This window comes from Camelus ferus, chromosome 21 (assembly GCF_009834535.1).
Source record: "Camelus ferus isolate YT-003-E chromosome 21, BCGSAC_Cfer_1.0, whole genome shotgun sequence".
NCBI lineage: Eukaryota > Metazoa > Chordata > Mammalia > Artiodactyla > Camelidae > Camelus > Camelus ferus.
In genome coordinates this window covers 574506-598622 of record NC_045716.1, presented here as the reverse complement: position 1 = coordinate 598622, position 24117 = coordinate 574506, and the positions used below count along the sequence as shown (strand labels likewise).

General features: G+C 35.2%; 1 protein-coding gene across 4 annotated transcripts in view; it reads right to left on the bottom strand.

Annotated features, from left to right (window-relative positions):
* The window catches only part of EDEM3 (ER degradation enhancing alpha-mannosidase like protein 3), a 60980-nt gene that overhangs the window by 22712 nt on the left and 14151 nt on the right, over positions 1 to 24117 (bottom strand). For all 4 annotated transcript variants that reach the window (XM_032463537.1, XM_032463539.1, XM_032463540.1 and 1 more), the window contains exons 3-12: positions 20618 to 20718; positions 20067 to 20106; positions 16080 to 16192; positions 14815 to 14968; positions 11758 to 11892; positions 9330 to 9435; positions 3923 to 4020; positions 2175 to 2300; positions 1643 to 1726; positions 280 to 363 (exon numbers count right to left, since the gene is read on the bottom strand). In XM_032463537.1, coding sequence (XP_032319428.1) covers positions 280 to 363; positions 1643 to 1726; positions 2175 to 2300; positions 3923 to 4020; positions 9330 to 9435; positions 11758 to 11892; positions 14815 to 14968; positions 16080 to 16192; positions 20067 to 20106; positions 20618 to 20718 — 1041 coding nt within the window. The remainder of the gene's footprint in view (positions 1 to 279; positions 364 to 1642; positions 1727 to 2174; positions 2301 to 3922; positions 4021 to 9329; positions 9436 to 11757; positions 11893 to 14814; positions 14969 to 16079; positions 16193 to 20066; positions 20107 to 20617; positions 20719 to 24117) is intronic.

Here is a 24117-nt window from a genome sequence, read left to right as displayed (position 1 = left end):
CTGATTTCAAGGAGGCAAGAGACACACTTCAGAAAGCAGCTCCAGGATATAAAATTTCTCTTTAAAGAAATGTTTAATAAATATTTTGAAAAATGCGTAAAACTTAAGATGTCAATTCTTGCATCTTTCCGTAACCCTATGAACTAGATGAATAAGAACATGATATATAGCCAATCATTATAACATTAAACAAGAACTCTGAAAACCCAATGACTATAAGATAGTCAGATATCCAACACAGAAGGGGACTTAACAGTAAAGACAGGTAAATTTGCTTACTTTATACAAGAAGTAGGTACTTTCTGCGAATTCTGGCCTTAAAGGATGTTGGGCCCAGTGCACCCTGAAATCTGTGGTAAATGCCTAGACAGAACAACACACAAATAGGCATAAAAATGTGATTTAAAAAAATAAACAAGCAGTTCTAGAATATCCAGCAGTACATAAATTAGATCATAAACAAGTACAAATAGGAAATACAGTGATAATTTTCACCTATACGATGAAAAATTTCATTGCTTAAAGTCACAATTCATTTTTGTGAAGGCTAATATTTTTAGCAATTAAATGGAATTTTAAAAAAATGATCACTTTGGCTATCAGGAAGCTTAGGAAAAACTGTGGCTTCAGTAACGTCACTACATGGGTCCTGGTGGTCCACATAATTGTTTTCTTCTTTTTCCTTATCTTCATTTTTTCCTCTTAATTATTAAGTCCCTCATTCTCATATTTCTATTTTAGCACATGCTCTCTTTTATAAGAGTCTCAAATCCTCTGTGGAGTGAGAAACGGTATGACTTAAAAATAAAACTTAGTCTCAAATGTATTCAGTAATAGGTTCAACTGGTTAAAAAAATTAAAAAAAAAACTTTATGGGAATCAAATAAAACTTCTTTTGTATTTAGTTGAAACCTCAGTTTATACTGAGTGAATATGAGGTTAGTCCTACTGTATAGTCCTACTCATCTGAAGGCTAACAAAACTATACTTTCTGAAACAAACACTTTAGGAAGCTTCTAAATTGGTGAGGTATTCAGGTATCTCACAGACGGTACTCAATAAGCAAGGACAGAACAAGGCCATACATATATTTGAAAATTTTAATGGTACATTTCTGGAAGCCAAAAATATGCTATTAAAATCTTATCACATCAAACTAGCAAAAGTATTTTATTACTAACATAATGTCTAGAAACCAGGCATGAGGAAGAGCTAACATTTTTTTCCAAATTTCCAGGCAGCATGTGTGATCAGCAAGAGAACACTCAATGTGTATTGTTCTCATAAACTAAACTTCAGGAAGCAAGAAGTAAAACAGTCTCCCTAGCTAGGGGTGTGTGTAAAAGTTAGACTGAGACAGTATGTAACAGCACAGGTTAGAAAAGGCTGAGAAATACAAATTTGGAATTTTTTTAAATCTAAAATTAATAAACTCTCAGCATTATCACAGACTTCTCTTAATACATGAGGGAAAGGGAAACATATGTGATACTGTGTAAACCAGAACTCCATTAATTAAATAAAACTATTCAACCAGGAAAAATGACACAGAACAAGCCAACCATGAAGATGGCATTTCCTAACCTTTAAATTAGCAATCTACCGTATATGTAAATTAGAATTCCAAAGATTATCTGCTTACCTCTGGTAGAAAATTGTGTTTTTTAATCACCTGATATAACATTTCATGAGTTTCAATAGCAGGTCTAATATCCCCCTTTAAGACCTAGAAACCAATGATAACAACAAAATTACCTAGTAAAATGTGAGGTGACTTTATCATCAATATATAAACAGAATTTCAAAATTGTAGAATAGATAAACAAGATTATACTGTATAGCACAGGGAAATATACACAAGATCTTATGGTAGCTCACAGAGAAAAGAATGTGACAATGAATATATGTATGTTCATGTTAATTGAAAAATTGTGCTCTACACTGGAATTTGATACAACATTGTAAAATGACTATAAATCAATAAAAAAAATTAAAAAAAAACAAATGCTGAGAACACTAAAAAATATATATATATAAACAGAAAAATGTAGATTACTATAATTTTGAAATGTAACTCCGGTAATTCAATTATAGAGATCACAAATGCATTTAATTATAATCATTTCACTTTAATATTAAGAGAATAAGGGATTTTTTTGTGGTTGTTTTTTTACCTGCAAACCTGGGAAAAAGGCCAGCAGAGCATCCATCCAAGTCCGGGCATTGAGCATCGGCTTGTGGATGTGCACGTCGAGGAGCAGCGGCGGCTGGCTGATGTACCTCATTATGGCGTCGTAGTGCTGAAGGGGACCACAGGAGGTGTTCATGAAGGGGATGAAAGAAGATGAACTATTCTAAACACAGCATATCATTAAATAGCACTGTGAAGAAATTAACCCTGCATTTACATAGGAATAAATTTACTAATTGTTCATTACCTACATAAACAGTTACATTACTTCAGATGGAAATCTTTCTGAGTATTTTATATATACTCCTCTGTGTTCTTAAACTCCGATGCAGAATACAAAAGAGTACATAGATAAAATGGGACCTTCTGAACGGTGCAGATCTGAACCTGGCTATCCTGTGGGACCTGCCCATGGTTACTATGCCCTTGGGGCCCAAGGATGCGCTTAGCGTCCTCTTGAAGTAACAGCTACAAGTTTCTATACCACAGAATTCGTTCCCTTCTCCTCCGTTGTCTAGGAAGTTTGATCCTTTCCCAGCTGACTGAGTGGTGCTCACCACCACCTGACCTAACACACCTAATCACTGTCACCATTCCTCTGGCCCCTACCTCCACCTTCTATGGTCTTAAAACCTCCTCTCCCCTTCTCTTCTAGGTATTTCTCAGCCTTGACAACAGGCTGAGCTGTTAGAGTCAATGAAGGATAACAAACCAACAACAAAAACTCTCTCCTCATTCACCTCAAGAAAATCTTGTTAGAATCTAATAAATGACATACGTAAGTGTTTTTAAAAGTATTCAACTGATGACTTATTAGGACTTTTTAAACTAGTTTTTTCCCCTCATTCATCTATTGTTTAATACCTACTACTGAGCACCTGCTTGATCTTAAAGCACTGTTCTAATCACTTCATGTGCATAAGCTCACTTAGTCCTCCCCCAAAACAGGGTTAGTGTTTCCACTTTGTGGATAAGAAACAGGAAAACAGCCTAAGTTACTTGCTCAAAGTCCACAAAACCAGTGGCACAGCCAGGATTTAAATCCAAGCAGGACAGCTCTTATACTTTTAACCACCCTATCACACTGTCTCTCAGTAATGTGAACTCATGGGTGGGCAAAGAAATGGTAAATTATTTCAAAAAGAATACAGTGACACAGCTGATGGGTTTACTGTAACTAATTTCAGTTTGCTTTAATTACAGACAAAGGCAATCCAATCGGGTTCAATAATCTTCCACTTCTTCCCTAAAAATATGCCTGGGAGTCTGATCCAGACTTCAGACTTACTACTTTTGAAACGAATACTCACTGGTTTCTCCAAGTCCTCAAAACCCTGTCTACTCGGTGTAACCGAGGACAGGCCGACTGCCAAATTATTCCCAAAAGAAATGGAATCCAAAAGAGAAAGCTAACTAGTAACTTTTTCCAATTTTAATTCTCTTCCTTGTATAAAAGATTAGGTAAAATTCAATTCTACATATTTTATTACTTACTGGAAACTTCTGAAAACTTCTGATAACAGATGAAAATAAAACTACTTTGTATACTAATTTTTTGAATGTATGTAGCTTTTTATCCTGTCCCTATCCATCAGGGAATACTGACAAAAAAAACTACTATACATTTAAAAATAAATTATTATTCAGAATATCACTCAGATAATTGAGTTTCTACCAAAATCTGACAAATTAAATTAGCTCTAAAATTAATATAAAATTGGACCAACTTACTGTATTAAATCTTTCCAGAAAGCTGTCATCTCCAAGCAAGACGTAGGCTTTCAATAGATATTCATAATATGAATCAATCCCTGCTCCCACTCCGCTGTCTATGGAAAATACACATAAATGTGATTCTTTATTAAACAAGTCTTAAAAATTCTTTATAGAGTACAAGTAAGGATACTAGTACACTAAGAATGAAAAATTAATCTAAACATGAAACTGCTGAAAGTAAACATTACACATTTACAGAAAGATTAACCATTACTATATGAATTATAGTTCCTTTGCTGACAGTAGCTTGTATGTTAAAAAATAGTCTTGCTCTGCAAAATTGGCTATAGAAATCTTATTTACGTAAAAGCGGGAGATACCATGAAAGCTCATTTTCTTAGTAAGGAACTTCAAAGTGGAAGCATTAGCAGGTATCATTTACTAGATCCTCAGTCAGCTAGACATCAATCTGTAAAGTTATAATAAATGTGGAAACAACACATCCAACTGCTGAAGCTACCACAATTGCTGGTTTCTTCCTCCAAGATGATCAGAGGACCAAAAAAATAAAACAACAAGGGAACTATAAGAATTTGGTGGAGGACATTGATGAGGGGGCAGAGGAGGGAGAGCTTTGTTCTGGAGCAGAAGGCAGCCAGGCATAGTTACGAAAGGATCATACAGAAAAACTAAAAAAACCGCAGGAGCTTCGCTCTTGCTTGTCTCCTCCCACAGCGGCTAACGCTCAGATCTATGCTCCAGGTAGCCTCCGGAGTAACATCGGGGCAGCACGTTAGACCTGTGTAAGGAACTAAACTCAAAAAGAGGTCGAAATTAACTTTAGACATTCTCTTCCCCACTCCTCCTTTCCAAACTCTTAAGGCTGGTGAATTATAATCTAAATTATAATTACAATTACAATCTTAGAAATCCCTATATGCAGGGCACACCCCAGGCCAATCAGATCAGAATGTCTAAAAGTCCAGGCATTGGTATTTCTAAAAACTTCTAACCATGCACCCCCAAGATAACTGGGGCTGATAGGGATTGGAATCTGACCTCTCCACAAAGTAGGTGACAAGTGAACATGAGTTATAGGACAAAAACATTTAAGATGCACGACTTTTTAAAAAGAAGAAGAAAGTACTTGAGTAAGAATTTATCAGAGGAAGAAAATGTTAGAAGAGGCAAACAAAGACTTAAAAGCAGTCTAATAAACACACTGAAGAGATGGGGAAGATATTAGCAAAACAACATGAGAAGCAAGGAAATTTTTAATTGAGAAGAAATTATGGAATAAAAATGTAACAAAATTACATAACAGATAAGATACACAGCATCTAGGATAGAGCTGAGGAGCAAATCAGCAAACTAGAAGACTGCATGTAATAACAGGAACTGCAAAAAGAGATATATAAAAATGAAAGGGATAAATATCTTTAAAAAAGATCAACTTTCAGCAATTAAAAATGAAGATTTTAAATTGAAAGGGCCTAGAGAATACCAAAAGGAGAGAGAAAGAAAATTCTAAGATTATCGTCATATTTTCAGAAATTTCTCACATAATGTCATTTGCAGCAACATGGATGTCGCTGGAGAATGTCATTCTAAGTGAAGTTAAGCCAGAAAGAGAAAAATACCATATGAGATCGCTCATATGTGGAATCTAAAAACAAACAAACAAAAAATAAAAATAAAAAGGAAAGAAAAGAGAAAGAGAAATTAATATAAATACAAAATAGAAACAGACTTACAGACATAGAATACAAACTTATGGTTGCCAGAGGGGAGGGGGGTGGAAAGGGACAGACTGGGAGTTTGAAATTTGTAGATACTGACAGGTATATACAGAATAGATAAACAAGATTATACTGTACAGCACAGGGAAATATATTCAAGATCTTACATATATAGCTCATGGTGAAAAATATGTGACAATGAATATATGTTCATGTCTAACTGAAAAACTGTGCTCTACACTGGAAATTGACACAACATTGTAAACTGACTATAACTCAATAAAATAAAATAAAATAAAAAAGAAATTTCTCTTTGTCTCTGATAGTCTTAATATTCCAGAGAAAGAGTAGATCACAAACAAGGGCATAAGAATCAGAATAACAGATTTTTTAACAGGATGTAAGGAGAAAACAGAGTTGTATTGTCAAAGACTTGAAAGAAAATAACTTGGAACAGAAAATTATATACAGCCAAACTGTCATTGAAATATGAGAGCACGATAAAATTATCATTAGGCATATAAGGCCTCAGAAGCTATTAAAAGCTACTGAAAACAGTTTGGGATTAAATACCTATATAAGAAAAGAGGCAAATCTAAGAGATGTTGCAAGAAATATACAAAATACAGGTGACTAAATACCTTGATAAAGTTTGTTGTCTTTAACGAAAGAGGAAGAGGGGTGGTGCTAAGACCCAAAAGAAAAAAGAAAACATATTCATAATCAAAAAGAATTAATATCAATATGGTATCAACATAACAGGGGATGAGGGTTGAGGCAGAGGGAAATAAAAGGCTGGGAGAGCAAATGAAAGTTCACATCTTACTAGGAGGTAAATACAGGTTTCAATCAAAAACAAAAGGTTTAAAAGGAAACACAGAAAAGGTGAGACACACTGAAATAATAATTAAGATAGTATAAATAAGTCCAAAAAAGTCTAAATATATTAAAAATATCAATAAATGTAAATGGACTAAATTCACCAATTAAAAGATAAAGACTAACAAAATGGATTTTTCAAATCTATAAATTTTTACAAGTGTTACACTTGTAACATGAGCACCTAGAAAGATTGAAAGTAAAAAGGTAGAAAAAGGCTTATCAAGCAAATATGAAGCAAAATAAAGCTGATGTAGCCATACTACTATCAGATTAAACAGACAGATTAACACAGTATTATTAGAGATCGCTACATAATGATGAAAGGTTCAACTAAGAAGAGAATTTTAAATCAATGTACCCAACAAAATACATGAAGCAAAAACAGAACTATAGGTCCACCACTGTCAGAAATTTCATCTGTCTTCCTTAATTCCTGATACATCAAGCGAACAGAAAATCAGCAATGACCTATTAACTGAGCAAACCGGCATGTATAGAATTCTATATCCAACCATTAGAAAATGAACATGTTTTTCTTAAGCACACATGAAATGTATACAAAAGTGAACCATGTTCTAGGCCAAAAAGAAAACCTCAATAAAATTCAAAGGATAGGTATCACATAGATCATAAGTATCATATAATTTTTTTAAAAAAGCACAAGTAATCCAATAGAAAATAGACAAAATATAAGACTATCCATATATTAAAAAAGGAAAACATATAGCAATAAATATGAATAACTGTTCAACATCATTAATGATCAAAGAAATACAAATCAAACCACTATGGGAAATCATCTGTAAAGCCATCTGATTGGCGAAATCTTGAGTCTGACAACACAAAATGTTGAAGAGGATGCTGATCCACAGGATCTGTTCTATGTTGCTGGTGAATATATAAAGTGGTGAAACGACGTGAGAAAACAATTTGACCAATCTCTTGCAGTTCAGATTTAATCCACCCTACCATCTAAAAATTCCACTCCTAGATACACAGCCAAGAGAAACCTTTATACAACAGAAGAAAAACAAAAATATTCACAGCACTATGGTTCATGAGACTAAAATCCTAGAAACAACCTAAATGCTCATAAATCATGGTTTATTTATCCAGCAAAATACTATGCAGCAATCGAAAAAGAATGCACTACATCTTCATGCAACAATGTGCAAGAATTTTAGCAATATAATTTTAAGCAAAAAGTCTCATATGACATGATACCCTTTTTTAAGTTTAAAACAAAACAAAAAACATACTTTTAAGGAATACATATGGATGCAACAAAACTTCATTGAAAGGAAAGCAAGGGAACGATCAACACAAGAAAAGAGTGAGGTCATTTCAGTTAGAGGGGGCAGAGGTGTGGGACTGCAGAGATCGGGAGAGTCAAGGACCAGATGCAGTAGTTACGTTGTCAGGTTAGCGGCTTTTACAATGGCTGGCGCATTGTGTGTGCTTATTATATCATTAAAAATGACTAGATTAAAATGGACCATGCGTGAGCCAATGATGAGAGTGTCATAAACAAAGGATTATAATTGATTCAAAATTAATTATGATTAATTAATTTGCATCTGAGTTCCAAAGCAGGTTAAAAAAAGAATTAAGAAAAGAAATCGTAGAATTCTGAAGCCAGGATTCAGAAGGAATTCAGGAAGAAATCATTTAGATAAAACTTTGAAAAATTTGAGACAATAGTGAATAGAGGCAATAATTTTATTTTAAAATGTTCAAATTAATATTTGTATCATTTTCATTTATTTAAATATAGGCAGTTATTTTTTATTTTATATATAATATAAGCCTTTAGGAAAACAGAGAAATGTATAAAGATAATCTCATTAGGAATATTCTAGTATATTTCCATTTGTCTATGCTTGTTTTTTACAGGAGAGTGTTATAAAGAAAATCATATTTTTTATATAATCCTTCATTCTGTCTGTTCATATCACATTGTTATATGCTTTGCCCCAAGATCCAATTCAATTTAATAACACTGATGTAAAATAACTTTCAAACACTGATTCTATTCTTTTATTAATGATGACTTAGACTGTTTCCATACTGTTACAAATAATTATATGATAAACATCTTTGGGAACAAATGATCTTCTATCTTTTATAGTTTCCTCAAGCCTAGACTCCTGGAAGTGAAAGTATCAATGAAAGGACAAACATGACATTAGCGAGCATTTATTTCACAGGAAGTATGCCATATGCCAGGCACTGCTCTAAGTGCTTGACATCGATTAACTCATTTAATCATGATAACTCTATTAAGTAAGAACTATTATCCCCTTTTCACAGATAAAGATACGGAGGCACACGAGGTTGAATCATTTGCCCAAGATCAGACAGCTTGAATTCCAACAATATGGTTCCAGAATCTATGCTCTTAGCTACCATCCTATACACTATTTCTAGAGGTAGGAAAAAAACATAAGGATTGGTGAGAATATCATTAAATACTGATTTGCACTTAACTACACCTTGATGTGAGATGGCAGAGGTATTCTGATCCTCTGATTGTCAAAGGAATTGGTTGTACTGTTTCACGCACACCTTCTACTGATAATGCTATAAGGTATGAAATAGAACACGAAGTCATCTGGAATAAGCGTGCTATTATTTGGCACCAAAGAAGAACATGTGGCTACAATGGTTAAAATTCTAGCAATAATCTGGTGAAAAAGTATGTTTTTTACTGTCCTAGAGATTATTTTAACAAATTAAAGTCCTTTATTTCCCAACCATTTTGAGGATGTGAAGGCTTAATTTGAAAAGCCCAACGTACATACCTTTCCGCACCCAGTCGCCAGTATGAATGTTTATAGTCACACCCACTAAATTACTACTTCGCTGCCTTTTTTCCCAGAGAAAATCAAGAGCTTTTCTTGCATATTCCTGGAGTTAAAAAAAAAAGAAAAGCATACTTGAAGAACTGCATATCTTTGGCAAACAGGAAACAAAGAAAACAAAAAATCAAAGGCCCACAGTATATATTTAAGAATTAAGGAAAATTCTATAGATAATCATTTATAGTATACATTAAATTTCCTTAAAAGTCAAATATTGGCTTTTTCAGCTAATTGAGTGTAGTTAAAAAGAAAGACTCTAAAAATGCTAGTTAGCGGTAATGACCTCACTCTGAGATCATCCTTGTTCATCTGTCACAATCTTGTAGTACAGGTCCACACGCACACACGTATTATTAAATTATAAACTACTGGCATAATTAAATTCACTTTTTGAAATAATTTCTATCTTTTAAATGCAAAGTGAAAATCTCCCTAGATACTCTTAATTGACAAAACTGGAAGAGAATTTCAAAAGTGGTATGCCATCTTTGAAACAGAATAGGCATTTCAGATCTCACTTTTTAAATAGCATGCAACTTAGTCAGTGAAGAGTAAGTAAATCAACTAGTGTTCATTAGACAATACCAAAATTACAACCTTGCAACATTTTTCTCTTTTTTTCATTTAGTTTTATCCATTGGACACCAAATTAAAATTATTTCTGATCAAATTCTTGGCTTTGGATGAAAAGATGTGACAAAATAAAAGCAAAGAACATGTACAAAAGAGTTTCTAAGTTAAAATTAATTTCAGAGTATGCATCTACTCAACAATGCAGAAGTACTTCTATAAAAAAAAAGAGAAATCATTAAACCAATTTGTCACTTTGCAGATTTAAGACTAGGGTGTAAAATAGTTTTAATTTTTTATTTAATCTATTTATGCTGAATTTTTAAAAACAAAGCCGATTACAATTTTATTTAATGGTATAATTTCAGAGCTGAAAAGTTTCATAAAAATTACATTTTCCTACTCTGATCTTACAGCTGAAAAAACAGACCCAGTGAAATCAAAGGTTTAATCAAAGTTTAAAATTAAAGAGCAACTAATATGAAAATTCAGATCTTTTTACATATTAGACCTAAAGTCAACAAAGTTTTTCTAACAAAGGCCAGACAGTAAATATTTTAGGCAGTATGGATCACAGTCATTGTCACAATTACTCAACTCTGTCCCTGTACACAAATGGAGCCGAATATAAGCATGGCTGTGTTCCAGTAAAACTTTATTTACAAAAACAGGCAGTGGCTAGACTTGGCCTGCAGACTGTAGTTTACCAGTCCTATATTAGTTTGATTCTCTTTCAACTGCATTAGGTTGCTGCTCTCACAATAAATCACTGTACATTCAACAAGTTAAACAAAAAATCATGGTTTAAAATATAAAATAGCCCCGTGGAAAGACTCTGGGCTTTGAATTGAGAAAGGCATGGATTCTAAATCCAGTTCCACTCATTCACCCACTAGCTGCGCATTTCTGAGCCTCACTTTCCTCACCTGTAAATGCGTCGGTATCTCAGGGTTTGTAGGTCAAATTAAATTAGAAAGCATGCAAAAAAAAAAAAAAAAAAAAGACTACCTTTTTTTTTAAATGAAGGGAAAATACTAGTCAGCAAGGTATAAAATAAAAAACCAAACAAGATAAATCTGTCCTTAAGACACTTTGAACACACATTCACACAAAGACCATTTAACTTGTTTTATTTACACTCAGATCAAATGTCTCTAATGCTAGTATACAGTCCCTATTTCTGCTTGTTCTATGTGCACCATTTGCTGAATTTTTAAAAAGTCTTCTAAGTCATGTTTGAAAAAGAGGCTACTACTACTGCACTCCAATGACACAGTTAAATAATTAGCTAAGATAAAAAGTGAGAGATATAGCGGGTCTACAACAAACTATTCAGGGGATATTCAGTCCTTGGATAATGAATAATATTTCCCTTGCAGTAAACAAACTTCCAGTTAAGACTCTCAATCAAAACTTAAGTGCAAAAATTTCACTATTTTTTAGAAGATTAGTGAAGTTAATCAAAAATGCAACAGACCATCTAGAAGTCTAACAAAATACAGAAATAGAGTGTTTCATATAAGATACTTGTGATACCAAATTTCATATGCAATATGGCTAAAAAAATTCTAAGAATAAACCTAAAAATTTACTTTATAGTTCATGAACAAAACACAAAGTTGTGCTTAATATAACTTCTGTTTTTGACAATTAAAAACTGTGTGCTGAAATTTAGACAAAGTTCACTAAGGTAACAGAATACCTCCAGTTGATAATCTTAATAGTTGACCAGTGAAAAAAAGATGTTAAGGTTAGTTATGCCCAGTACCCAGCAGATCAAAGACCATGGAAAGCCAACCTCAAATATTGTTGCTCCTGTGAATCGGCTTAAAGCAGCAAACTCAAGGATCAAGGTGCCCGCACAAGCTGTGCAGGTGTCTGTCTCGGTTCCCGTCCGAGCTTCTGGTTTTCTGATACCAAACTTTAAATTAATCTAAATAAAATAAAAATTTAATTAGTTAATAATTAAAACCAATAATTAATAATTAAAACCAATAATTAATCTAAATAAAATCTAAACAAAATTTGCTAACAATTATCAAAAGATAGTGACTTCTGGGTAAGAAACCATTTTTCAATCAAGACTTTCAATCAAATCATGAAAATAAGTCATAAAATAAACATTGAAATTTTACCCGATGGTCTCTGTGACTTTCCAGTTAACACCTAGGGAAGTAGACTCCAAGCACATAACACTCATCGGATAAATAAGCTTTCTTTTAGCTCCTTCCTCAATGGTATCAAAATTCAATACCATTATAACAATTACACAGAGAAAATACCTTCTGTAACAATCTTTTCTCTGGACAGTTTGAACTAGTTGGTACAAGAACAGAAAACTAGACCAGTCCTAAAAGAAACCAGGTTTGAGCCTTTGTGTAAAAGCAGTACTGCATTAAACAGTCTTTCATAGAGAAAAACCTGACTAAGTTACAGTATGTATTTAAAAGGAGACTGAAATTTTATTTACCCTTGATCTTAGCCAAAAGGCTGAGAAACAATTAAAAGTTTATTTACAGGTTTAAAAAATTTTGAAATATAGAACATATTGTCTTGCTGACAGGCTAACAAATAAGACAAAGAAAAATGTGTTCAGACAGCCAAATCATACTACAGTATAAACCTGGTATCAGGCAGAACCAAGCTGACCGGAAACTCAGCTCTAGGGTTTCCATGTGAGTTTAAAAAATGACCACTATCACAATAGCATTTCTGTTTAGTAAGTACTTCTGAGTTAAAACCATTAATGCAAATAGTATCAATTATGTATGCATCTCTAAGAGAGGCTGATCATACAAATTTTCATGAGCAAAAGAAGTATTTAGTAAGTACGTATAAGGAAGAATACGAAGACAGTTATTTTCTACCTGTAGGCCCCTTCTAAAAAATAGCCTTTAAAATTTTCTCGACACTTCTGAGGATAAGAAAATAATACAGTTTTCTTTGTTTTACTGTAATGCTTTTAGCAGCTTCTGTTTCAATTTCTTGCCTGCTTCTCATGTTATGGCAGAAGTGAAGAAATGCTAGATTCCTCAAAATTCAGCACCTCCATTTTTAACAAAAACTAAAAATATTTACCAAAAACAATTCAATTAAATAAAAATCTAGATTGTTTAAAGTAACTATGCTTTCAATTTTAATATGTGAAGAAAACAAAAGGATTAACAAACAAGTTTAAACCACACTAATCAGCAAGGATGTTTTCAAATTAGAATATGATTTCACTTTTTTTCCTCATTAAATTGGCGAAAGAGTGATAATTACAGTGTGGGGAGCAGTACGACACACACGCTCCCACACAACACTGAGGAAGTCTAAACACAGAACCTTTCTTTGGGCAAGGCAGCGCCCAAGGACTGAAAAAGCTTTCCCTCTTTTGTGGCTTACTGTTTCCTCTTCTAGTAACTTATCCTAAGGAAGAAATCAGTAAAAGGATAAGGATACTCACAAAAGAGCTATTTAAAAATATCACAAACTAGAAATTTAAATAACAAATTTAATATTAGTCTGTTTCTTTAAAAAAAAAAAAAAGGTGTTGATCCACTAAATGGATGAGTAAATGAATGGGCTGTGACTTTGGGTTTGAAAAGGACTCTGTATCACACTGGATCTCTAGTCAGAGATTTCTTGATGGAGGAAATGAGCCCTATTTATATTGGTAGAGAAATTATTCCCACAGGTCTAAAGGCATGGAAATGGAAAAACAAAAACCCCTAGGTGTTTTGGGTGACAAGAATAGACAGATTATTTTGGCTGAAATGTAACATTCATTTCATCGGGGCATAGCGTGTGAAAGAAGGTCAGAAAGAAAGTCTACTGCCAAACCATAAAGAATTCTGCAAGTGAAAGGACACTCAGCACATTAGGAAAAGTCAGTAAAACCTCTGAGGGTAGAGTAATTTGATAAAAATCATGTTTTAGTAAGATTGATTAAGTCTCTGAAACATAAACCAGAGAGAAAAGAGTAAAACAGGTATTTATAATGGTTTAGGAATAAAATTATATTAGTTTCAACAAGCAGAGCAGCAGTAAGAAAAGAAAAAAATTAACAGAGCTGGGTAACGGCTGCGGTTATCCGGCCTGGATGAGAGGGAGAGTAACAGTGTTAACAAAGAGTGAAATAAACCAGGAGAGAGTTCTTTCCATCTTTAATGGCTTCTTTCCCTCTGCTTTAAATTAAAAAAAAAAAAATTTCTTGGAGGGGAAAAAAACCCACAAAACTCTCTCAAACTGACTCTGCTGACAACTCTCCTTAACCACCAACATGAAAGAAATCCTAAAAGGAGTGGTCCTGTGCCTTCACCTACTTTGAACCCTTCTTTCCTCTTTACTACATTACATCCTTCAAAACTCTGTTTGCCCCTCATTCTCCTCATGTTTGCTAGAACACCTCCTTTTGAAACTCTCTTTTTAGGAGTTTATAACACCATGCACCACTACAGGGTTCTCCTCTTCAGTCTCCAAACAAGCTCCTTTTCACGGCCCTTCCTCCTTACCCCTCTGCCCTGCACTCTCTCTACTCTCCTCTCCTAGTGGTTAACACCTACTCTTACTGCTTCCACCGTATCCTCTGCAGAAGTAACTATGTCCAGACTCTAGGCCGGCACATCTCTTTCCTCCTGCAGCATAGCCTGTTCTATTACGCAGTGACACAGAAAAGGCTTTAACTAATCCAAAGTCTCATACCATTCAAATGCAAATTAATGGAAATGTCACTACAAATCTGTTCTACAGCTTGAAGCATTTTTTTCCCAGCCTCAAGCAGGTAAGGACAATGGCTTGATCATAAAAGTTCATTTTCTATAACAGCAAAGGAAGTATATACAAGACTGCCACATTTTTCAGAACTACTTACTCTTGGATAAGGAAGGCCACTGGTAGTATTGAAAGCTGGTAGAAGTTTGTAGCCCAGTTGCTTTGCCATTTGGAGAAGTTCATCATTGTACCACTGCATGTACTCGCCTTTTTCTTTCAGCATGATTGCCAGTGAGTGTCCACCCAAAAGACCCCTGCAGTCACAGAGATGAAGCATCAACCACGCCACCCAGGCACTGAAACGGCACCACCTAAAGAGATGTGGGCATCCTGTTGCCACAATTTAGGCTACATAAGGACAGGCCGCAGAAGGACCTAATTTTTTACCTAACTCTTGCTACTTATTTTGTGGCAAACCATTTTATGTTATATATAGCTAGTATTAAAAAACATCAGATGTTTTATCTGTTGCAAAGTATTTGGCATTCTTAAATACCTTAAATTTTCTTAAAATAAAGAACATCGTAGAAATCACTTATCTTAACAAATACAGCAAATTTGATTTTAATAAATTTTAAATTTAACTGGGGGAGGGTATAGCTCAAGTGGCAGAGCACGTGCTTAGCATGCACAAGGTCCTGGGTTTGATCCCCAGTACCTCCTCTAAAAATAAATAAAGAAAATGACCTTCCCCTAAAAAAATTTTTTTAAAAATTTAATGAAAAAAAATGTTTTTAACTTAACTATATCATCATGAAATCTTTATCTCTTAGTGTAACATTAAAGAAATTAAAAAAACCCTCCCCACTCTCTATTAAATGTGACAGATTAATAAAATCCATGAAAAGTTGCAGAACTATTTCTTAAATTTAACTTAATAGGCTCACTCTGACAGAAGGAAATGAGTTATAATACAAAAGTAACTGTTAAATATAAAAATGTAATAATGTTAAAATGTGAGTTAATAAATTCTGTAATTTCTGTATTCCAAGAAAATTTCAAACTGTTTAGTTGAAAGGTAATCCTGTACATTCAGTTTCATTTGGCTTGAAGACGTGCTGGCTAAGGTTAACAAAGCAGGTTAGCTGGTGGGGAGAAACCTATGACGCAGCTAATAGGCAAGTGTTCGCCCCTTTTTAACAACATACAACAAATGCCTTTGATTCAAGTCTGCAACTATTTCCAAAGTCTGCTGCTCTGTGCCTGATACAATGCAGGGTCAACCCACAGCCTCTGTCTCATAATATCCCAACTTTTATCTTTAAAGTTTAAGAAGTTTTTTGCTTTATTACAATCGAGAAATGTGGAATACACCCTTAGCTTTTCGGTTATTAAAATCAGAGCTTTAGTGTCTTACATACTTACCCAAGAACTCTGATGTTTGTTTCAAAGACTGACACCACTACATCATTATCTAAATTAACATCTCTTAAAACTTTTCTCACCGCCTCTTCAAATTCTTTAGTTTTATTTAATACCTAGGGGAAGAAAAGTATTAAAATGAAGTTCTTTCCAACCAAGACCTAGAGAAATATCCTCAGAATGAGATACTAAAAGCAAGTTAATACCTCAGGACTCTTAAAAAATAACGTGCAAAAAAAAAAAAATTTCCCTTAAGCATATTATAGAAATGTGATACTATCTAAAACTGAAAAAACATTGCCTATTTATATTGTAAGGAATCTTTATATTTCTTTTTTTAGACACACTGAGATGTCTTAGGACTTTAAAACAATCTGGTCAGAACTGTTACCTGGTGCGCGTAACCCCTGACCTAGAGCTACAAGCCGTGACTGCTGCTGGGGTTTGGTTTCCAAGTCCAAACACGACAGAAACCACCCTACTCACCAAACATCATTTTAACAGTTGCTTAGTCTCAGAAGAAAGCACATCTTTCAGGGGATGACAGCTGAGCCTAAACCATACACCACTCGCCACCTCCACCCCGTGGAGCCCCTGGCCCTCCCTGAGGAGGCAGTCCGACGCTGCGGTCAAATGCAAGCCCCGATGTGCGTTCTAGTTCCTTTCTTCCAGCTCTGAGCCTGTGCTATCACCTACAGAAAAGGGAAACACCCACTCTCCCAGGTCTGTTTTCCTAAGCGAGGTGACACATGTGAGGCACGCCAGGTACTTTTAGGGTCTGACTTACTGGCAAGTGCCTGACTTCACTACGAGTATTACCACTGCTACCATGAGGGCCTGGAGTCCTAAGAAGCTTCACTACGCAGCTTGCTGTGGGTTTTCAGTCTAAAGTAAGGCTGCACACGTAGACGCTATTTACATCCAAGAGCCACTGAAAGCGGTTTTCCTTTACTTGACTGTTCATTTACTCTTTTTGTTTGACGATACTCTGCAGTGCTTTCTCCCTTGATTTGATGCTGTCACTAAAAATTTGAATTTACATATAAAAACACTGCATACGAGTGTCTGACTAAAATTCAAGTAGAAGTAAAATTTAGTGTAAGCCCTGAGTAAAATGTAATACAAAACCTGATTCTAAATTGAGTACTTTCCCTTCTCAATCTCAAAGTCCACGTAAATCCTGAGGTTCAAATGCAGATTCCCAGAGCCCGCTATCACCTCCAGGAGACACAACTGTTCTGCTCACTCCTCACACACGCACACGCACACGTCTTAGTATCATTTTACTATTCTCATTCTTCCTAGGTCTATCTCCTGAGAATTGCTCCCAAGAATAGTACTAACACTATTTGTTTCAAAGGAGAATAAAAATGGGAAGAGAGGTCTCTTTGTCCATAATCAGCTAGAAAATTCATCCTAACAGCTCTATTAGTCGATTAGTTTCTTAAGATGCTAGCTGATAACAAAGCACGAATTCTGGCCTCTTCCTTTCCCCCATTATCTTTAATTTGTTCAATATCTTTCTTTGTACAGATTTCATGGCAACGCTGAATTTAGAGATTAAATTTATCTCAATTAAAGTGTTAGTGCTTGACTTCACTATAATCAATAGACACTAGATGGTTAGAATTTTGAACATTTAAATTTAAAGATCAAACTACAACAAAGGACGTTCTACTTAACGTATTACGTTCGACCAAAATACAAACAGGGCTGCATACCGTCCCAAGTGATGTGTCCTATTAATATTTTCAAATAAAGAAACCACAAATTGAAAAATAGTCACAAAATAAATTAGAAATATTAATACGTACATTGATAAAATTCCTTCTAAATGTAGGAAGAAACTTTCAACCTACTTTAATTTCTTTTAATTCTTCTGTTTAAACAGGTATCTATTAATAGATATCTTAGATCTCTAGCCTAGGGCGTTCTGAGGTAAAAACAGGCCCAGAGGAGTTAAACAATTTGGCCAAGGCCACACATATCAGTATTACGCGACCACTGCTTGTTGCCACCTGCCACAAGGGGCCAGAACTCGGTTTATACCACACGTTACTATCAGTGCGGGCCGCTGACCAGCAGCACAGCACCCCCAGGTGGCAGCTTATTAGAAACTCACGTTCTTGGGCCCCACCTTCAAGTCTACTGGATTACAATCTGCATTTTATTTGAGCAAGATTCCCCGGTGACTTGCAGTCCACTGAAGTTTAAAAAGCACTGCATCATTGCAGTGTGGTTCTCAAACTTTAGCATACGTTAGAATCATCTGGAAGCTTGTTAAAAAAGCAGACTGCTGGCCCTTACTCCCAGACTTTCTGATTCAGGATGCCTGGCGTGAGGCCCTCCAGTCTGCATTTCTAACAAGTTGCCTGGGGAAGCTCACGCTCGTGGTGCTGCAATCATATTTTGAGAACTAACGCCAAAGGGGTATAACTTCAAAGTAGAGCCTTTATAACAATGGCTGCTCAACTAAAGGCCAACAGATTTCTACATATAGGTAAGTTTTGCAGCCTGAAACCACCTTTTCTCCTCCATTTCCGATAAAAATTTTAAAAACACACACAATAGCTGAGGTTCACGTCCATGAAAATCAGTAAGAGCTTACAGAGAGAAGATGGGGAACCTGCTATATGTAAGGATAAAGCCAAGGAGGCAGAATGAGAAATAAACTTAAGTCCACCTATGGCCTTTCCTAACACACAGCTACCGCCCCTCCCTCACTCCCTCACATCCAGGCAGACGTGATGTGCATCACCCAGCTACACTTACAAATAAGTCACGCCACCTAGCTTCTCCCAGCTTCTCATGGGATATTTGTGTGTATTTTTCTCTTCTATGATCACAGAACACCTAGGACAACTAAATCAAAAATAAGACACACAATATTCTCTCTCATTCTTATAGTCAGTATGATACAGTGCACACGTGCCTTTAATCTTTGAAATATGAAGTCATAACTTTTGAAACCCTGATACAGCCAGGAAGGTCTAAACCATGGTCTTCTCAATAGAAAAAGGTCTTCTCTATGCCTGAATTTTATAAACAAAGAGAAACTTTAGAGGAATAAATAATAAAGCCTAGTCCCACTCCAGAAAAATTAAATCAGAATAACTTGAGAGAGAAGAATATTTTTTAAAACTTCACAGGCATTCTTCCTAAGGTTCTGGTGTAGTTGAGAAACTCTCAAAAACAAAAGGGAAGAAAAAAAAATCATCAGTGAAAAAAGAATGGGGAAACAATATTGGGAAGAAAAGCTTGGTTCTGAAAAAAATTTCTGCCACCACAAATATTTCTCATTTTTTAAAATATTAATCAGTATTTGAGACATTAACTCAAAAGTTGAGGATTATGCCTTAAGGAAAATCCTGAAACAAGTCTATTTTTATACCAGAAATTATCTGAGCAGAAAACATTAGAAGATACTACATTTAGAAATAATGACATCTGGAACTCAATCATCCTTCTCTGCCATCACAAACCATTCCCAGCTAGAATTAATTGAAATGACTTCGTATCCCATAAGGTTGAAAAAGAGTGCCCAGTAGTGATCACTTGATGGTAAAAATTACTGCTGAGAAAAAGTTAAATTTTTAATGAACATAATATATAAAAATTCTAGTTTAACAATTCAGCACCATTGTGGTGTGTCATTCTGGAATAAGAATATCAGGGTATTTTCTAGAATTACTCTTTCAACAGCTTCAACCTCCTTGCCCCAAGGGAAACCACTTCCTGATTAAGGTGCCACCACAGAAGCTGACAAAGCTATAAATTATTTGAGTATCTCCATAATTTTACATAATTTCACTTGACACTGACGTGACATTATCAACTCAATAGTGTGAAAGCTTTATTTAGAAGCAAAGAGCAAATCATCCTAAATTCTGAAGGCTTCTCTTCAGAATTACTGTGTAATGACCATATTCATAATAGTTGAGGGCATATATTATGAAATTTACCAAATAATTCAAGAAGCATCAAACCTACCACAAGAGTGTCCAAAGAATCAATCAGTGTCAGGGAAAATCTAAGGAACAAGCATAGTGAGAGACAAAACATTAGGATTCTGAGTATTTTATCCACAAATGTATAAACAGACATATCTACATCCTATTGACTGGCAGTTTCCGTTAACTAGTCCTTGCACGCATCGACACTGCCGCGTAACCTGCAAAGCACGGAAAGAGCCTGAAAAGCCTTTTAACATCACATTTTACGGTCAACCTAACTACATACCTTTCAAAATGAATAGAAATATTCATTAGCACTTGTTAAAGCAAATAAAAATATTAAAGCATCAACACCTTATAATGCATTTTAAGAGTTACATCCATCTTACAAACAACTTTTCACTGACCTAAGAGGTAAACTGAATAACACTGTACAAAAGAGAACAGAAAAGAATAGAGGAACTTAACGTAGCACTTAAAGCAGTCTTTGAAATGTAACCAATCCCCATATACGGCACTGAACACTGTCTCCGAGGAGTCATAAGCCTTGGCATCTCTGAGGTGCGCTCCACTGTGTTTAATACTCACTTTCCCAAGGCGTCATCAACGTCACCCCGACTTGGCTCCTGGCCTCTAACACGACCTCTGCAGGTTAAAGGCATGAGTTCGTCAGCTGGGTAAGCATGTTCCTGCAAGGAGAATCTTAGTGAGTCACTAAGGAAAATAAGGAAAAGCACATCATTTAGAGAACACCACCTTTCCACAGTTATTTAAAAATAAATAAATAAATAAAAGTTATTCCAGAGTTCTACTATCCTTACAATCTATTGAATGTCAAAAAAAAAAAACTTTTAGCTATAAATATAATACATGCTTAAAAAAAACAGGAAAATGTTTCTATAAAAATCTGACAGTCTGTTCCCCCTCCACCCAATCACACGCTCCAGAGGTAACTGCTAACTGGCATTTATCCTGCCGTATCTATCCACACACTGAAATACACGCACATACAGCACTGAAAATTTTTATTTACAAACAGGTGCTTATGCCATATGCACACACTGCCCTAAAATTTGTTTACCTGAATCACTGTGGGGATTTTCATGCTGGAATTTTACAGATGTATTTTACTCTTTTTAATAACTGCCAAGTGATAGTTTAGTATTAGCTAATATTATTGAGCATTTACATTCTGAGCACTGTTCTCAATACTTCATTTAATTACCACACAACCCTCTGTAACAGAGTCAATCATTTCCATTTTATAGATGAGAAAACTGAAGCTCAGAGAAGTTAGGAAGCCTATGCTATGCAAATGATGGGCCCAGAATTCAAACCTAGCAACCTGACCCCAGAGTGCTCACGTGCTCCCCACAGTATTCCAGAGCAAGGATGGATATGCTAAAATTTACGTATTTAGTTCTCTATTCGATGAACATGTTGAACTCCATTTTTTCATGTATAAACAATGCTTTAATAAACATCTATATGCATGTACCTCTTGTACATACGCTTGTATTTCTACGGATTAAATCCCTAAAGCCAGACCCAGCAGGTCAGAGGTGTGGATATTTAATTTTTGACAGCTACTATCAAACTGAAGACACCGACTGACACTCTTACAATACTCTTAACACAGGAGATGATCAGTGGTCTATATTTTGCCAATCTCCTGGCTTAAAATGGTATCGCAAGTTTCATTATTGAGGATAAACATCTTTTTAAATTAGTCATTGCTATTTCTTTTTTCAAATGTCTATTTATATCCTTTGTCCATTTCCCACTGGTTGTCTTATTGGCCAAGAGACTGCCTCCCTGTACACTGTTTGTTACATATAGGAAACATTTCTCTCCCATCTTTTGTTTCGCTTTTAACTTTGTTTACGGTACTTTTTACTTTAAGCTTTAAACGTGTAGTTAAACCTATCAGTCTCTCCCTTCGCGGTTTCTAGATTTCAGGCGTGGTTAAGAGGGTCATCTTGAGTCTCTGGAAACAGTACTCTCATAATCTTATTTTTTATAAATATTTAGGTATTTACTCCACCTGGCATCTAATTTTGTTTATGATGTGAAATTGGGATGTAACTGTGTTTGTTCCCTGAAACAGTCAATTTCCTAAAAACCATTTTTTTTAAAACAATCCACCTTTTCCCTAAGTGCTTGATATACACTTATTAGTCCAAAATTGTCTATGCACATTTCTGTAGCTGCTACCTCGTTTTACAGACCTATTTCCTGCTCCTACTGCCCTCCAGACCTATTCTGCAAACCTACTTCCTGCTCCAAAACTATTTTCTTAATTACTCTATCTTTGCAACATGTACCTTGCTACTTGGTTAAGCAATTCACTCCCCTCAATTATTTTCTTCTAAATTTTCTTAATGACTTCTTCAAATTTATTCTTTGGATAATTTTTAAATTTCCTTAAAATTCCACTGAAATTTTAATCAGAAGACCCCAATTTGGAGAGAACTGATATTTTTACCAATTGAGTCTTCCCATCAGGGAATACTGCATCACTATATTAATTCAGATCTTATTTTATGAATTCAGTTTCCTCCTATAGGTCTCACATATTTCTTAGCATTTATTAATAGGTACTTTTTATTGAAATACAACTGATGTATAAAATTATGTTAGTTTCAGGCATACAACACAGTGACTCAACTAAGAGGCACTTTATAGTTTAGGAAACTATTGAGTAATTTTTTTTTAAATGAATGACCACGACAAAGTATTTCCAGGCTAGATGATAATGAAGCACATGCAAGAATCTTCCCTCCTGTCCAGTACAAACACAGTGAAATGTTGCATAAATTTTTTAAATTTATTTTAAATACACAGCTGAGCTTGAGAACAAGAAAAGAAATTTTCAAGTACCAAAACTGAATAGTGGAACATCAGATATAGACATATTGTAACTGACTGAACTTCAATTAAAAAAAAAAAAAACCTGGACAGTGGAATGCAGAAATGAAGCTGCACTGACTGCAACGTGGTCATTAGGAATAAGGACTGGCCTTAGTGGGAATTACGTTAATGCCCAAAGGGTGTGAGAGTTGACGCTACTGGCCCTGCATGCATGGCTATATGCCACTGAAGGAGGTACTTTAAGTTGGGTAGTTGCTTCAGTGAAACTGGACTGGAACATCTCTACCTACTGGATACAGGTCTTAACAGAAAAGGAGGAAAAACAAAAAAGGCCTGAACTTTATATTTTCTTCACCAGAGGAGTGTCCCTAAGAGATTCCTTTAAAATTAATAGAATATGACTATAAGAAACATTTAGAAGTTAGAATCACTGTGTTTACATATTTCAACTTTAGACAATATTTTCTGGCTATCTGAGAAGAAAAATAGGGTTAATATACTCATACTTTCCCCCATCCTTCAACCTAGCATTCTGGTCAATTATATTACTGTAGGTAGTTTTCACTTCGTATGTTATCACTGTATATTCAAAAATTGAGTTTCCACAATTTAGTTAAATAAACCCTCAACAACATGGTTCAAATCTCAGGTACCACTGTATTACTAAATCATTGCGCAGAACACAAACTTTGATGCTTCAAAATTTGTGGCTTTCTTCAGTCCACAAATCACTCCGTAAACAACAGGTGCTCATCAGTCAGTGATCAATTACGCCACTTCTTTCAAAGTCGATTAGTGACTGATCACGGTGTATTTATTTTTTGTTTCACAAACAGACAAGCGTGCAGTTATGTGCCTCCCTGCCACCCGGTGCTAATCTGACGTGACAAGTGGACTACTTATAAACGTAGAAAATCAAAAGAGGATGAAAGCTCCCCAACAAGCGGAAAGTGGTGACCCTGGAAGTGAAATCAGATCGAACGTTAAAGGGGGCACGGAAGGGACAGCTGACCGCGGCACTGCTGACACCGCTGCCGTTCAAGCGGTGCCAGACGCGCAGCCAGAGGAACTCAGTGAAGACCAGATCGGCCACACGGATGAAGAAGCTGCTCGTGACATCAAAGGACAAAGATGCTGCAGAGGAAATAATGCCTGCAGAAAACTTCCCATTAAAGGAATTCCCGAGATAATTCCCAGAGGGCAAAGGGGAAAACTTC